At 37.0% G+C, this 15,157-nt stretch overlaps 1 protein-coding gene across 1 annotated transcript; it reads left to right on the forward strand.

The window, feature by feature from the left end:
• The first annotated feature begins 294 nt into the window (after positions 1–294).
• Positions 295–14,219, forward strand: EPHX4 (epoxide hydrolase 4). Its single transcript, XM_010006751.1, has 7 exons — positions 295–324; positions 450–535; positions 4,239–4,396; positions 6,414–6,542; positions 8,386–8,489; positions 9,369–9,517; positions 13,297–14,219. Exons 1-7 carry the CDS (start codon positions 295–297, stop codon positions 13,529–13,531), a joined length of 891 nt encoding a protein of 296 aa, XP_010005053.1. The 3' UTR covers positions 13,532–14,219.
• The last annotated feature ends 938 nt before the right edge of the window (positions 14,220–15,157 follow it).

The raw sequence follows: 15,157 nt of genomic DNA on the forward strand, positions 1-15,157 counted from the left end.
ATGGTTTTAAATAGTTGGATAATCTTACAAACTAACTGAAAGTGCATTTAAAGCATACAAAGTCTTTCCATAAAGCCTGTGACTGGTGCCCATGTGAAAGCAAGGTGTTAGCTTCCACAGTAATCTGCATTTCCTAGTCACCATGCCTGGCAGTGCCCTTTTCCAGAAGGGTTACTGTGCTCATGGCAGAACTGGCACATAGTCAACATACCCTGACATTATTAAAGATGGTCCTCCCTGGAAGAAGCTGTGGCAGCCAGAGTGTGGGATACTCCACATTGCCAAGGTGTAGCAATGACTTCAGCTTCAAGAACTGACAAGTTGGTATTTTTTTTTCAGGAGTAATAATACATTGTTTCTTAGAATATTGTCTGAAATCATATTCATTCTCAAATCCCTGTATAGCAGTTCTGTACAGCAATAAAAACATACTTTTTCTTTTGTTTTAGGATTCTGGGTTAAGATTCCACTATGTGGCTGCTGGAGAAAGGGGTAAACCACTCATGCTGCTGCTTCATGGCTTTCCAGAATTCTGGTAAAACTCCCTATGCGCTTTTCTTGTGTAAAAGAGGCCACTTAAGACACCCAAGAGTGATCATCTCAGCTGAAGTATACCCAATGTGGTCTGGTTTATGTATCTATGAGTACTAACTAATGGCATGATGTTTTATTAGGGAACAAACCATTGAAACTTTTTGAACTGCAGCATCTACAAAAAATTCCTGCAGGCTGACACAAGCCAACCATCTTTTTTTGCACTGTCAACCCACTTTTCTGCAAGTATGTACACTTTTCTTCAAACTTTGGGAAGGAACTGCTCATTTTTAATTTATTTCCTATTTGGATAAAGTTTGTACTAATATGGCTAAAGTTATTAATTATAGCAGAGGATCCACTATATGTTAAGTGCAATATGGATTGCTTCCTTATGTTAAAAAAACTATACAGTAATTTTTAACTGAGGAAGGGAAAGAAGAACTAGGAGTTCTATAGGCTATTGTGCATCCTAATTTCAGAATGCTACTCAGGGAAAAAGGTTCTATTATTAGCTAATCATAAGATGAATGATGAATCAAACCCAAACCTAAATGTTTGTTTATAACAATGAAAAGCAGTCATGTGTCTAATGATTTAAGCAAATTGCCCGGGCTGTCATTGCCAGGTTTAACTAGCGAAGCATGGCTTACAGAACTTGCACCGAAAATTAATAAGGAAATAGGGGAACTGACAATGCCAGTAATTCAGCAAGTTAAACAGTCCTTTTCCTTTCTAAACCCAGATAGGGAGCTAGGCTCCACTGATGGAACTGTGATCTTTCAAGCTGGAATACCATGATAAATTGAGCCAGGTAAACCAGAGGTCAGTTCTTTTCCCTTAGCAATTTCCTAGATACTAATGGTGATGGTAGAGGACGATGGTAGAAAGTCATATTTATTTCAAGATAGATTTTCAAAGAAGTAGATTGTTCTAATAATAAATGGCTATCTAAAAGGAATAAAACTGTAAATTTTCATTAAAAATACAGATAGATTGGGGGAGTTTGCATGTTCTATGCAAACATTATGCATATCTTGCATCATGAATATTCTAACACAGTAAGACAGCTGAGACTAAAGCTAACTTCACCTACAATTATAATAATACAGCAAAATTCAGCATTTATATACATATTCTAATGAGATCTAGTATATTATTTTCAAAAAGCAGAAAGCCATTCTTACAGTTTAGAATGGTAAGTCATGCTTTAAGTGACAGTTAATATGTTTTATTCTCTGACCATTCAAAAGGTGTAAATAAGAAACTGTTACATAGGTCACTGGGACCACCAATAGCATAATTTCTATAACTGTTTTTAAAAAGAATATATCCCAATATTCTGCAGAATAGTTGCACTACCAATACTGATGTTGGTTTGTTAATTCAGTCTGTGAGGAATTTTTAAAGCAAGAATAGAGATTGTTCTAAGAGCACAAGATAAAATAATCACAATGTAAGAGACATTTAAAGCTGCATCAAGGTTGTATCTGTTGGCTAGCAAAAAAAAACCCAAAATGGATATGAGTCACAGATACAATTCTTAATTCTTATAGATCCTCTGCCTTTTTCTGCCTCAAAGTACTAAATAGGACAACGGCAACTATACAAGGCTGACCTTAGTGAGTGAGAATTTCTGAAGGTGAAAGATCACTTAATAAAAGGACCCAGAGCCATTAACTGCTTTAGATGCATAAGAACTTGAAGGTCAATACCAATGTTGTGCAAAGACAATAACAATATATTTGTAATTGGGCATAATGTGTTGAGACAGCTGGGTACCTACAAGACACGTTGTGAGCTGCTAAATTTTGTACAAGCTGCCTTTCAGAAATAATGTGATGAGAAAATCACAAAATATTTTCAGCATTTGACCTTTTCAACATGAAAGCATTCACCAACATACCCAGATTCTGCTTGCACAACAGTTACATTTCATATGTGGTAAAAGGATTTCTTTGAATATAAAATGTTCCCATTTGGTAGGTCAGACATTTGGTGATTGTCAGTTGTGAAAACAGAAGATGAGGATAGCAAGCAGACATTTTCTGAGAACTAAAATAGTTTGTTTATTTATTTATTTATGGGGCTTGTTGTTTCTTCTTACTGAAGTATATAGGATAGCTACAGCAGTTGCCATGGCAAATTCAGCTTCCAAGTCATTGTATAAAATTTCCTTCCTGAATATCTCAGCTAAATCTTGTCTTTGCACTATATGGCACTGCAATTAAAAGGTTCTGACTGTTCTGTTTATATGAATACATGTTGCTGTAATGAATTAGTGTTACTGTAATATTATTTACATTAAAAGTCCCTAGTGGGCTGGAGGCAAAGCTAAAATGGAAGAACAAACAGTCTGATACCCTGTTTGAATTAAAGTAGAATTCTGTGCCTCAATCTTACTATTGCTGATCATCCAAATGTTATTTATGGTTTATATGAGATTACTGAAACAAGAAGCAGAAGTCAAAGCTAGATCTCAGCAAAAGGGATGCAGCCATTTTTACACATGCCCAGAAGGATCATGTTTTTTTGTGTAGAAGAGACCATGCCTGTCTCGGTACTCGCTATTCTGAAATTCATTTGGTTCTTGCAGAATGAGGTCCACCATTTGCTTTCTGCTTCATAACACAACGTTCTATTACAGAATGAGGAACAGCTCAGGCCTTTGTCTGAGTTCTTAATTTTACATGTCTTTTAAGGTGTGTAACGTTATCATTCCTTTCCATACCTTCTGTAGTACCAGCTATTTTGTTCTGGAACAATTTAGGTAGTACAGATACAGATTAGAGTGTACATAATATAAATCGTATAAACTTCACGTAGTTAGTTTGTTATCCATCGTATTTCTTTCTTTGGTTTATTTAATGTATGAGTTATCTGACATTTCGATAAAGAAAGGAAAGGAAAGGAAAGGAAAGGGAAGGAAAGGAAAGGAAAGGAAAGGAAAGGAAAGGAAAGGAAAGGAAAGGAAAGGAAAGGAAAGGAAAGGAAAGGAAAGGAAAGGAAAGGAAAGGAAAGGAAAGGAAAGGAAAGGAAAGGAAAGGAAAGGAAAGGAAAGGAAAGGAAAGGAAAGGAAAGGAAAGGAAAGGAAAGGAAAGGAAAGGAAAGGAAAGGAAAGGAAAGGAAAGGAAAGGAAAGGAAAGGAAAGGAAAGGAAAGGAAAGGAAAGGAAAGGAAAGGAAAGGAAAGGAAAGGAAAGGAAAGGAAAGGAAAGGAAAGGAAAGGAAAGGAAAGGAAAGGAAAGGAAAGGAAAGGAAAGGAAAGGAAAGGAAAGGAAAGGAAAGGAAAGGAAAGGAAAGGAAAGGAAAGGAAAGGACTTTACTCCATCGAAATGTGTGTGAGCAACTCAGAGAGAAAGCTTTTCAGGCCTTACTTTTTTATGATAGCTACAGCTCCAAGGATAAAACAGAACAGTCCTCTGTATGCTCTGGTTTATGCCTGCTTCCTTTGCAGCTAAGGGACCATGCTAAACTCCAGGAACTGTTGAACATCCAGGCTCTGGCCATGGTCCCTGGCAGTTGCAGGAGCAAAATACTACTATAGCCACAAGTGACCATCAAAGTACCACATAAAGAAAAAAGAAATCTCATTGCAAACAAAGCCATGCTAGTTTACCATCAGCTATTTGAGACCAAAAGCATTTACTTCATTTTGAGATCATACTGCTTGACCTTATAACACCAACTTTTTTTCCCCTGTTAGGTATTCTTGGCGCCATCAATTGCGGGAATTTAAAAGCGAATATCGAGTGGTGGCTCTGGATTTGAGAGGTTATGGAGAAACAGATGCTCCTTCTCACAAAGAAAATTACAAGTTAGATTGCCTGATAACAGATATAAAGGATATTTTGGAATCTCTAGGTGCGTTGGTAGAAGACAAACTACTCAGCTTATAGGTTATTTGATTTTCTGGCAAAAAGCCTGTAAAGGTTGAGCACTGATTTTTTTTAAACTGCATTCTCTTTAATATTTATACACATTACAGATGTGTGTAGATATAAAGCTAAGGATACTCCTATTTTATGGACTATTATCAATATTCATGACAAAGGTTTGTTTTCTAATTATGATGTGTATGTCAGTATAAAAATATGTAAAGATCATTTTTTCCATCATTAGTTTTAAAAAAAAATCTTCACAGTCTACTGGATCTTTTTCCCTAAGAAGGGCTTCACTTACTCCCAACCATGGCACTTAATAGATAATGTTATGAATTAGAGTCTAATAGCACTTGTGGACCAACTAATTTTAATCAGGTGACATTTTTCTTGCACAAACATGACTGAATAAATATTGTGTGCTTTATAAAGATAATAGCACTACATCTGCTGTATTAAAAAAATACATCCCAAAATACTACTCTTGCACAGTAGTCAAGAGCTGAATCACTCTCCCTTATACAACAGCAAGAAGAACAGAAGGGAGAGCAAGGGACACATTGCTCCCTGTGGCAAATACACAGCCTAGAGCTGAAGCGAGTCTGCAAAATGTGCTCCCCCCCACTTCAGTCTAAAGTGTAGCTGTTCTGGCCATAAATTGTAACACCTAGTGAAGGGTATTTCCCTTCCAAGGGATTGAACTGTCATTCTTGGAATCATTTTAATTCCCTAGATACTCCAAGGAGAGTGAAAGAACTTACTGCATTTCACATGAAGAAAGAGTAAAGCAGGCAGTAAATTCTGACCCTAAGATCTGAATTTAGGATGTGCTCTGCTTGTGATGTTTGAGTATTGTCAAAAGATAGAGCAGGCAGTCCCCACACTGTGTTTACTTTTTCCAGCCTTTGCTGGTTGTGTTAATCTCCATGGTAATGCCATGGTTATACTTGTGAAGTGCTCTCATAATAATTCAACTTCATAGGGATTTAAAATTTTCTGGAAGAAGTATTTCTGAGGCCTGTTATCTTAGTTTGTTCTAACCCCAAGTTAAATTCTTTTTGAGAACTTGATTATATTAAAAGTACCAAGAGGAGTTATAAGGTGCTTTGTCAACTGTGTCCAAATTTATGTCGAAACTCTATAATCAGTTCGGCTTTTATACATTAAGTTTGTAGTGTATGTGCTCAGCATTACAGTTATCAATGAGTTACAGTTATTATGAGGAGTGTGAGGTATAGTATGTGTCTGAGCAGTGGTTAAAGTAGGAATGATTAGCCTTTCAAAATCAGTTATGGTTTTTCTCCCCCCTTTTATTGCTGCTAAATTACCATTTTTATTGATGGGAGAATAAGTACATAGATGCCAAGAAAATTTAAAATTGCCATCAAAACAGCATATGGAGAAAAGCTACAGGCCTACTAAGTATATAAATGTGTATATGTGTGTTATATATATATGCTATAAATACATGGCCATTAAGTATAACACCTACTTATATGCATAATGATGGTGTTCAGTGCTTAGATAACCTCCCATATTCAGAGAAATTCGTAAGGATTCGCTTTGTTCAGAAGGGACTCAGGAGATTGCTCAGCCTTTCTGGCTGCAGTTTCAAACTCCAAACTCCTTAAACATGACAAAAGTACATGCATTATAGTGACTGAAATTTAGACTGATATCTGACTCCACATTGGCCAAGATATGAAAATGGTGCCCATGTGTATACCAAGAGACTTTAGTTTGACATTGAGGTAGTATACATACAGTGTAATTGAAGTAAAATTAAGTAATTGTAATTTTTTTATTTTTTTTTTCACCTATAATAGTTCACTATTTTTTCTGGCCATTAGTAATAGAAGCAGTGCAATATTAAATAGTTCCATTAATACATGTGCTGGACTGCCTGTTTTGCCCAATAATTATTTTACTGTATGTGATAAGTTTGTATGGATGCAAATTCCACTGATAAAAAAGCACAAATCTGTGTTTGTATTTATTAGGATACAATAAGTGTGTGTTGATTGGCCACGACTGGGGAGGAATGATCGCTTGGTTAGTGGCGATATGTTACCCTGAAATGGTGACTAAGCTGATTGTGGTTAATTTCCCTCATCCTTCTGTGTTTACAGGTGAGTTTTATAGTAGTCTATGTTAACCCAGAGTATCTGCGTTTTCATTAATACTGTGTTTGCTTTGAGGTTGCTAAAGAAGAACCAGCTACTTGTCCCTTTAGATGTCCAGTCGATGAACTGCCAGTACTCATTGTCTCTCACAGTCTGGACTGTATTTTAGGAAGCAGTGAGATATCAAATATTTGACTTTTGGAAATCATGTAGGAAGTGAGAGTGCTTGCAGCCAAATTTACTCATGTTCTTCTTAATCCTTGAAGGTCCACAAACATAATTTTCATATAAATGAATCTGTTTTATACTACTTTGGCAGGATACAATTCCCCGAACAGGGGTGTATGTTACATTACACCTAAGTGTAATGTTACTAAATGTTACTGCATTACTAAATCTGCATAAAACAGGCTTTGGATAAATGTGAAACAGACAATTTAATTTAATTGTGATTTAGCTGATAAGTGACAATTCATGATCTTGTACAATATTCACTGGAACAAGACAGCTTTTCCATGCTACTTACTAGAGGCTCAGGAGTGCACTAGTAGTGAGCTGAAACAATTAGGTGCACTAGAAAATTTGTTGTGTGACACGTTTTGGGCTTGTCTACTGCCAAGAGTTATAAAACATTACATAGGGATTAGATCTGCATTCTGTAATTAAAATGAAAGTAGTATCTCAATAATTTTGATTTCTTCAGTTCCTTATCCTATTTCAATTTTAAAAGTCACCCCATTTCCCCAGAAATAGTTAAGAATATTAAGTGCAGCTTCAATTTTCATTTCAGTTGAATGTATATTTGACCTTAAACCACCATTGAATCATAACCTTTCAGACATGTTGTTCTCATAGTTTTCTTGGGCACCTTTCTAAGATAAAAAAAAAACATTTTACAAGGTAGTTAAGCCTCACTTACCCAAGGAAAGGTCTCTTCATCAACACCTGAGCAAGCAGAAGCTTTCTGCAGTATCTTCACCGGGAACAGGAGCCAAGCTGTACAGAAGACAAATACATTTTATTATAGTATTTCTTAGTATTTGTTTGCATATTTGTTAAAGAAAAAATAAGTTCTGTAGCTTGATAAATTCTCCTTGAATCATGTTCGTTCTACTTTGGATTAATTAAAAATGCACCATTTCTAAGTTGTGCAGAATAGTAAAGTGAGCAGTGTTTATAATAGTCCATTAAGCAAAAAGGTTAGATGCTTGAATGTCAGTGTTGGCTCTTGCAGCTCATTGAAGACATAAAATTATGTTTAAAAAAAAAAAAAAGATGTTGCAAATTTGGCCATCTAATTTTATATATGCTCCAATATCTTTTAAAAGTTATACTACATAATCTAGATCAGGGTTCTTGAAGTTGCCAAGAAGACAACTGTTAGAAAAACTGAGCTTTCATGAATAGGACTGATGCTGTCTTTAGAATGCAAGTGAATTATCACCTACACATTTCTGTGCATCACATATTTGAAGAGAAAAATACTTAACGACTTGTATTTTTGCCTCTTATTCCACAGCTGAAAAAAAAAGGCTTTGGACTAGCTACACAAGTAGATCTCTAAGTGAAAACCTGTCATCCGATTAAACTCTCTAATGTCACTGCCCTCACCTAATCTTTGTCAGGCTTCCAATTTGTTCACTGTTTCTATTAACACATGTAAAAGAAGTATGTTTTAATGGCCACATCATTTACTTACTCCTAAAAAAATAATCATCTTTTGTCACATAGCATGCTCTAATGTAATATTCTTAAAACATTCCTTTCAGTTTAAAAAACAGTAATATTAACAGTAATTTTGTTTGAGTCATCAGTTTTCATTTTTAATTCATGGGCATTTTTGTTTCAGAATACATTCTACGACATCCATCACAATTGATTAAATCTGGTTACTACTTCTTTTTCCAAATGCCATGGTTTCCTGAATTCATGTTTACAGTAAATGATTTCAAGGTGAGCAAAATGAGTGCTCTTGTTTATATATTTAACTGTGAGTGATGGAAGAATTGCCACCTACATTGACCTCTTCTGATGTAGGTATAATTACTGGAAAAAATAAGGAGTTTTCTGATTTTTCTTCTTAAGCTTTATATATTTATTTAATGTAGGATGTAAGTACATAGAGTCTCTGAGATTAACTCCTGCTTTTGCATTTCTGGGAAGGCTTCAGGTTCATAAATTTAACCTCCAGCATTACCGTGCATTACTCTACCTAGAGGGTCAGCTGGTTTTACTTGTGACTTTTCTGAAGCTCCTGTGTGCAGTGGGACATCCTCTTATCCCTCAGAGCCTGCTACAGGGCAGGCAGCCTGGGAGTCTGGGCATCAAGTTCAGCCAGTTCATTAATTCTGCCTGAGAAACCAACAAGGCCAACACCTTGTATAACCTTAAAAAACAAGCCCAAGGGTATAGAAAGAGAAAAAAACAGCTGCAAACATGCATCCTCCTACATGCATGCAGCCCAGTACAGGGCTCACAGTGCTGCAGGGACACAGGGCACAGCAAGCTGAAGAGATCCTGAATCATTCTTGCTCCTGCCCTCTCAGCTGCTGGGGTCCATCCCAAATAAAACATGTGCCTTTGCCTGTCCCAGGTGGCAGGTCAGGGTGCAGAACTGAGTAGCTTGGTAATACTGGTATTTCCCCATACTTGATTACTCCAAAGTAGGCTATACCAGAAATAAGATTCCCAAGTGCTTTACATGTAGCTCTCTAAAAAAAATTCATTATACTCTAAACATTGTATAAATAGATTTTAGAAAGATGTGTCCTGTTGAAGGAGAGAAATCCTTTTTTCTAGCTATCTTATGTGATTTTATTCTTCCCTTTGTAGGTTCTGAAAAGATTATTTACCAGCCAGGCCACTGGAATTGGACGGAAAGGCTGCAGATTAACAGCAGAGGATATTGAAGCTTATCTCTATGTCTTTTCGCAACCTGGAGCATTAACTGGACCCATTAATCACTACAGAAATATTTTCAGGTGAGGATAACATTCTAAAACCAGGTAAAATATTCTAGAGACCCCTTGAGGCCAAAAATGTGATTGCATCGTCTGTGCCAGAGTAGACTCACTGGCAGCAGTAAGCATGTATAGCAGGGAGCATGCAGAGACAAACTGATAGTATCATAATAGGAAATATTTTTTCCAGCTTAATATTTATTTTATTTTCTCCAGCAGTTTTCTAATGGCTTTAATTCTCCTGGAAAGAGTTGGGTTAACCTTGGAGACTGATGCCCCCTTTTTTCTACCATAAACTTAACAGGGCCAGGTCTTTAACTCTGCATATACCCTACCTACAACTTGTAGCCCTAACATGAAGGACAATACCAAGAAGACTGGCACTGAACTCCGTTTCCTTTTACTGCCTCCAGTCTTCAACAGCGCTAAGTCTCTTGGGTGCTTCCCAAACATGACACCAGCTTCTCAGTATTCTTTAAAAATCACAATTCTTTTCCTTCCCTAAACTCAGACAGTCAGATTTTTAAGTGGATTAACTTCTCCTTTTCCCTGGTCCAAATTTAGTGCCAGTTTTACTTTTTGTTCTGTGCCTTCCATGCTGCTGCTGTCAGCAGAGCAGTCAGCATGGGAACAGTGGGAGATGGAGGTCTTTGCTAGGTGCTGTCTTGTACAGGCTGAGAGACAAAACTGCAATGAGAAACTAGAGAGAGGGTATATTTTCTTCTAAACAGGATAATACCAAGCACAGAAATCAGTGGGGAATAAATGAGATGCTGTGCTGGTAACAGTATACTTATTTAAAGCTATGCAGAGAGTGGTGATGGCAGCAGCTGGGATGCCAAGGGGTGGTGGGAAGCTGTGTGGCTGCACAGCAGCACCCTGGCCCCACTGCAGGAGCCCCCAGGGAAGGGCTAATGAGGAGCTGGAGAGGCACGAGTGCCCTATGCCTTGTTCATCACATTTGCCACCTCGCATCAGTGAGTGTGCACATTTACCAGATGCTTCTCTGACAGCAACAGTGAATGATCTGTGAGAACTGAATTGCTGGGGGATTCAGATGAGACAAATATAAGAGTTGTGTACGTTTAAACTTGCTTCAGGATTTTTCAGGATTAAAAAAAAGCCTAATATCAGTTATTAATCAGGAAGTATCATCATAGCTATTATTAATCTCTGTGTATGTTTGTGCATTGTTTGCTTCTAGTGAAAATATACTTGTACCGAATTCAGAGTGTCATTTTTAGGTGCCATCAGCCACAATGCAGCAGGCTTTGGGCTGGAAAGAAAAGGCTCTTCAGCTCATTCAGTTCTTGCCACCAATCTGATGGTTGCACCTTATGGGATGTGAATCATTAAACATTAAAACTGGATTGAAATTTTAACTTCCTTTCAAATAAGTCACTGAGCAGCCCTTAGATGCTAATTACCTGCATTCACCATAACCCCCATTGGACTGGCACTACTGACCTATGTGATAAATGTTTCAAACTCCTTACAATCCACCTGGAGTTTCATTCTTCAGAGCTTAGTTTTTTTGGAAGGTTATTTCCAAAGAGATTATTGAAATTACCTACTTCCATCACCAACACACCCTTGTACGAATAGCCCAGCAGTCATTCACTTCACTATACTTTAGATGCAAACACTTTTGGAATAAAAATCATAAAGTTTTTTGTATCGTGCTTGTTTAAGAGAGACACGTTAGCAGTTGAAGCTTGAATTTCCTCTGATACGCCATTTTTTAGGAAATGGGATTACTTCTCTTCTAGCAGTTAAGAAGTACTTCAGAATTTGTTTACAGAAAAACTGTTGGTGCTGTATGAAGGTTTGAGTCTGTTTTTCCAAAACTTAAACTTCACTAAAAGAACTTGCCTTTCTAAATGAGAAACCTGTGCATTAATCCTTGTTAAAGGAGATTTATAGAACCTGTAGATGTTATATGATATGCCATATTCCAGACTGAAAAGAAATAAAGTGTAGCTCATAGGCAAGGAAAAATAACTGGTTGTTTATCTCTACAGTGTGTGTAAAAAGCCCAGTAGAGTTTTCCTAAGTGAGGCTACAAATCTTGTGTGGCATTTAGCCACAAAAGAATAATAGTAAATCCTGCAGTAGTGAAAAGATAAATAAACAAGTAGTGCAGAGATCCAGCATAGTGGATTTAAAATGTAAGGATATTAGTCTAAATGCACAGAATCAGATAATCAATTTTTAAAACTGATATGATGAATAAACTCTGATTCAGTGGGTTAGGTCAGTTTGAAAAATGAGATTTTAAATACACTGCTACAAAAGCCATTTTAAGAATTTTCTTAATTCATCAATCAAAATGAAATGTAAATTATTATTTAAAGTGACCTTTTACGAATATTCTTTGACATTGTGTGTAAGTAAAGAGGAAGAATGTCTTCAGAGTCTCAGTTTCTTCAGCTTATCTTAAACTAATGTATGCCATCTTCCTTTTTTTTAAAGAGCATAATCTCTTAACTAACTCATAGCACTTAAGTTTCTCATAAAAGCTTGTTCAGGAAATTTTCTTTATACAGTACTGGTTTAAAATGATAAAGTGTGAGCATTAGTATAATGAAGATTTGTATCTGATCAAATGGAATCTGTTTTGAATTGTCACAACTAGTCTATTACAATCTGTGGCTAAGGTTAAGCAATTCCAGCATAAACTAGATAAATATTTCAACATCTCTGAAACAGATGAGCTGGAATAAATTCTGGTGGGTTAATATGGTTTATGGTGAAATAGCCTTTCATTTCTAGCTACCTGTACCTCTGTAATGTGAAGGAAGTATATAAAGTAGTCCATTAAAAATAATTTTATTAAGGAAAAAAAGTTTCTGCTGAAAGTTTAAATAGATCATTGTAGTTGTATAATTTTTATTAATACTTCACTTTCTAACAGTTTTTATTCCAAATATCAATAAAATGTTTAAAAATGTATTTATATTTAAACATTTTCTAGTCTGTCCACGCTCTGGGTTGTGATGTTGCAGTTTTAAAGATACTATGACTCCATGAAAGGATAGTTTTAAGAAACAGTTTTCTTTCATTGCATACAGATGTAGGTATGTTAATCCAAGGCCTTCAAAAACATCCTGTAGTTATTTATATAGGGAACTCTGTGGCACTCACAGATGAGTGAATGTAACTGACTTCAGTTCAGCTTTTCAGACATCAATGTTCTATAGAGTGTCTTTTTCTACAGATATGATTCTTTTTAGCTGTGCTACATAATAATTAATGTAAGTAGGTCTGAAGCACTCTAGCTGTGTTCTTCCATAGGGCGCAAAAAAGCAGCCTGCCATTTCCTAGACAACCACTTTTTTGGTAAAGCAGTTTGGCTACTCGGGTAGCGAGATGCCTTGAACACTGTAGTCTAAATGAGATTCAAGGCATCACATCTCATTAAAGCATAATGCAGATTCAGAAATTTGCCATAGCATTCCTCAATCAAGGAAAAGCCACAGATCTACAAAATGCTTGCTGTGTTGTGCCACATTCCCTTTTACAGAGATCACAGGGCTCCTTCGCACCATGCCAAAGCATCATTCATGTTCCAAAAATAAGAGCTCTGCTCCAATCAACTGCCAATCACAGACATGCTACAGGAAAAGTATCTAACAATTTTACCTTCCTTCAAAACAGTTAAAGGCCTTTGAGTCACCAGAGTGTTTTCTTGGTATTGTAGAAGATAACTTGGAACCTAGAAAGCTTGCAGCGAGATTCACCGTGTTGATTTCAAAAGCTAAGTAGGCTGAAATCTGACTATGTGTGTTTTATTTTTAAAGCTGTCTACCTCTGCAGCACCATGAAGTCACCATGCCAACCCTGCTGCTATGGGGAGAAAGAGATGCATTTATGGAAGTTGAGATGGCAGAAAATACACGGATTTATGTTAAAAATCATTTCAGATTAACTATTTTGTCTGAAGCCAGTCATTGGCTCCAGCAGGATCAGCCTGACATAGTGAACAAGTTGATATGGACCTTTCTAAAGGAAGAGATAACAAGAAAAAGAGAATGACTGTTTGTATGTGTTTTAAAGGGTCTACATAAAAGCTCTTCAAATTTAAAAACTAATTGTTATCAGGGCCATATTTCCAGCCTGCCTTCTATTTTTAGCTCTGTTAGAGAAAAGTGTTTTCAATGTACTGTACATTTGGACACCAATCTTACTGCTAAAAGAAAGAGTAAGAGAATATATGATACCAACATTGGTTTTACCTGTATACTTGTATTTTGCACATAAATACACCTGCCTTAAGATATATATGTATTTGTACAGAAAGAAATCATGGAAAGTTGCTTTTTTTTTTTTTCCTTTTCTCCCTTGCTTTACAGTTTCAATGTGTGGTGCCTTTTACAAATTTATCATGAAACAATAGAGTGGTGCCATACAGAAGAAAGTAATGAGTTTTCATTCTAGATTCACCTGGATTTTTTTAACGTTTTACCATTCAACAGTAACTAACTCTTTTTATTATCTATATTTTAGCATATTGGATGACTGAAAAATTTCTGAGGCCATTTCTAGTATTCAAGTGAATAATGAACTTGTATTGTTGAATGCAGCTGCTTTGTGCAATGTGCTTTTCTTTCTTGACTAAAAAATGAGAAACCTGTACATTCAACATGTCTGAACAAGAAGAATGGAAAAATAAAATAGAACATGTATTGAATCCATCTCTGTCTAATAAAATACAACTTACACTACTCCCTTTATCTGATTTCCTATGGGGAGATTTCTTACTGAAGCTAACAATTGGGTTTGAATAGTGTCAGTCCCCTGTGCAGCCTTCCTCATGCTACAATTGTTGTAGTTTCTGGGAAATAATGACTCCTTGTTGGCATTATTCTTCCTATGTTAGCAACTACTGTTCTTGTCTCCAAGAACTGCTGCCAAGTTCCTGTGTTTATAGGAGAAAGAGACATAGTGATTATGGAAACAGAGGGTAGAATTAACTTGCATGTGATGGCCAAGGAGAAGAAAAGTGTATGCTAACTACAAATTAAAAAGCAGCACAAAATGCAAGTCTCCAGAAGAGGTGAGTCACCTGCACACATGGTTTCCAGAGGCTCCCTCTCCACTTGCAGAATAAATGCAGTGTCCTAGGAAACAGGGAGGGATCAAGGACCCACCGGGGGAGTCATCGGTGGCAAGTGGGCTTGAACAAACTGTCCATCCAAAAGTAGAAGAAAGCTGACAATCGCTGGGGAGTCCCAACAAGCCCCATGCTCCTGTGCATGTCATTTCTTTGGAGCCACAGTCTGATGTTCTGCTTGACTTAATCCTCACAAGAAAGTGGACCCAGGGGAGCCATCAACCAATTGTTGGCTCATGGCTGGCAATCTGCTTCCTTTTGTGCAGTTTGGAAAACCTGATGAGTCCCCTCAGGATGGTGCAAAGTCTTCAATCCTGCCTTTTCCACCCAGGCTGGTACCTGCCCTGCCAGGGTATTCTCACCCCGCCGAGTACTTTCAGTGTCTATCAACTGAAGGGGTCACACACTTCTTTAACTGTAGGGTCGGAAGAGTGTTGCAAAGCAACTTCTATAACCCATGCAGCAGATTAATTCCTCACAAGAAAGCCAGCGCCGGGGAATGTTTTTCCAGAGCAGCATTTCCCCTGAGGCCCGCTGCCCCCCAGCCC

The sequence above is a fragment of the Chaetura pelagica genome, unplaced genomic scaffold, assembly GCF_000747805.2.
Source record: "Chaetura pelagica isolate M959 unplaced genomic scaffold, ChaPel_1.0 scaffold69, whole genome shotgun sequence".
Lineage (NCBI taxonomy): Eukaryota > Metazoa > Chordata > Aves > Apodiformes > Apodidae > Chaetura > Chaetura pelagica.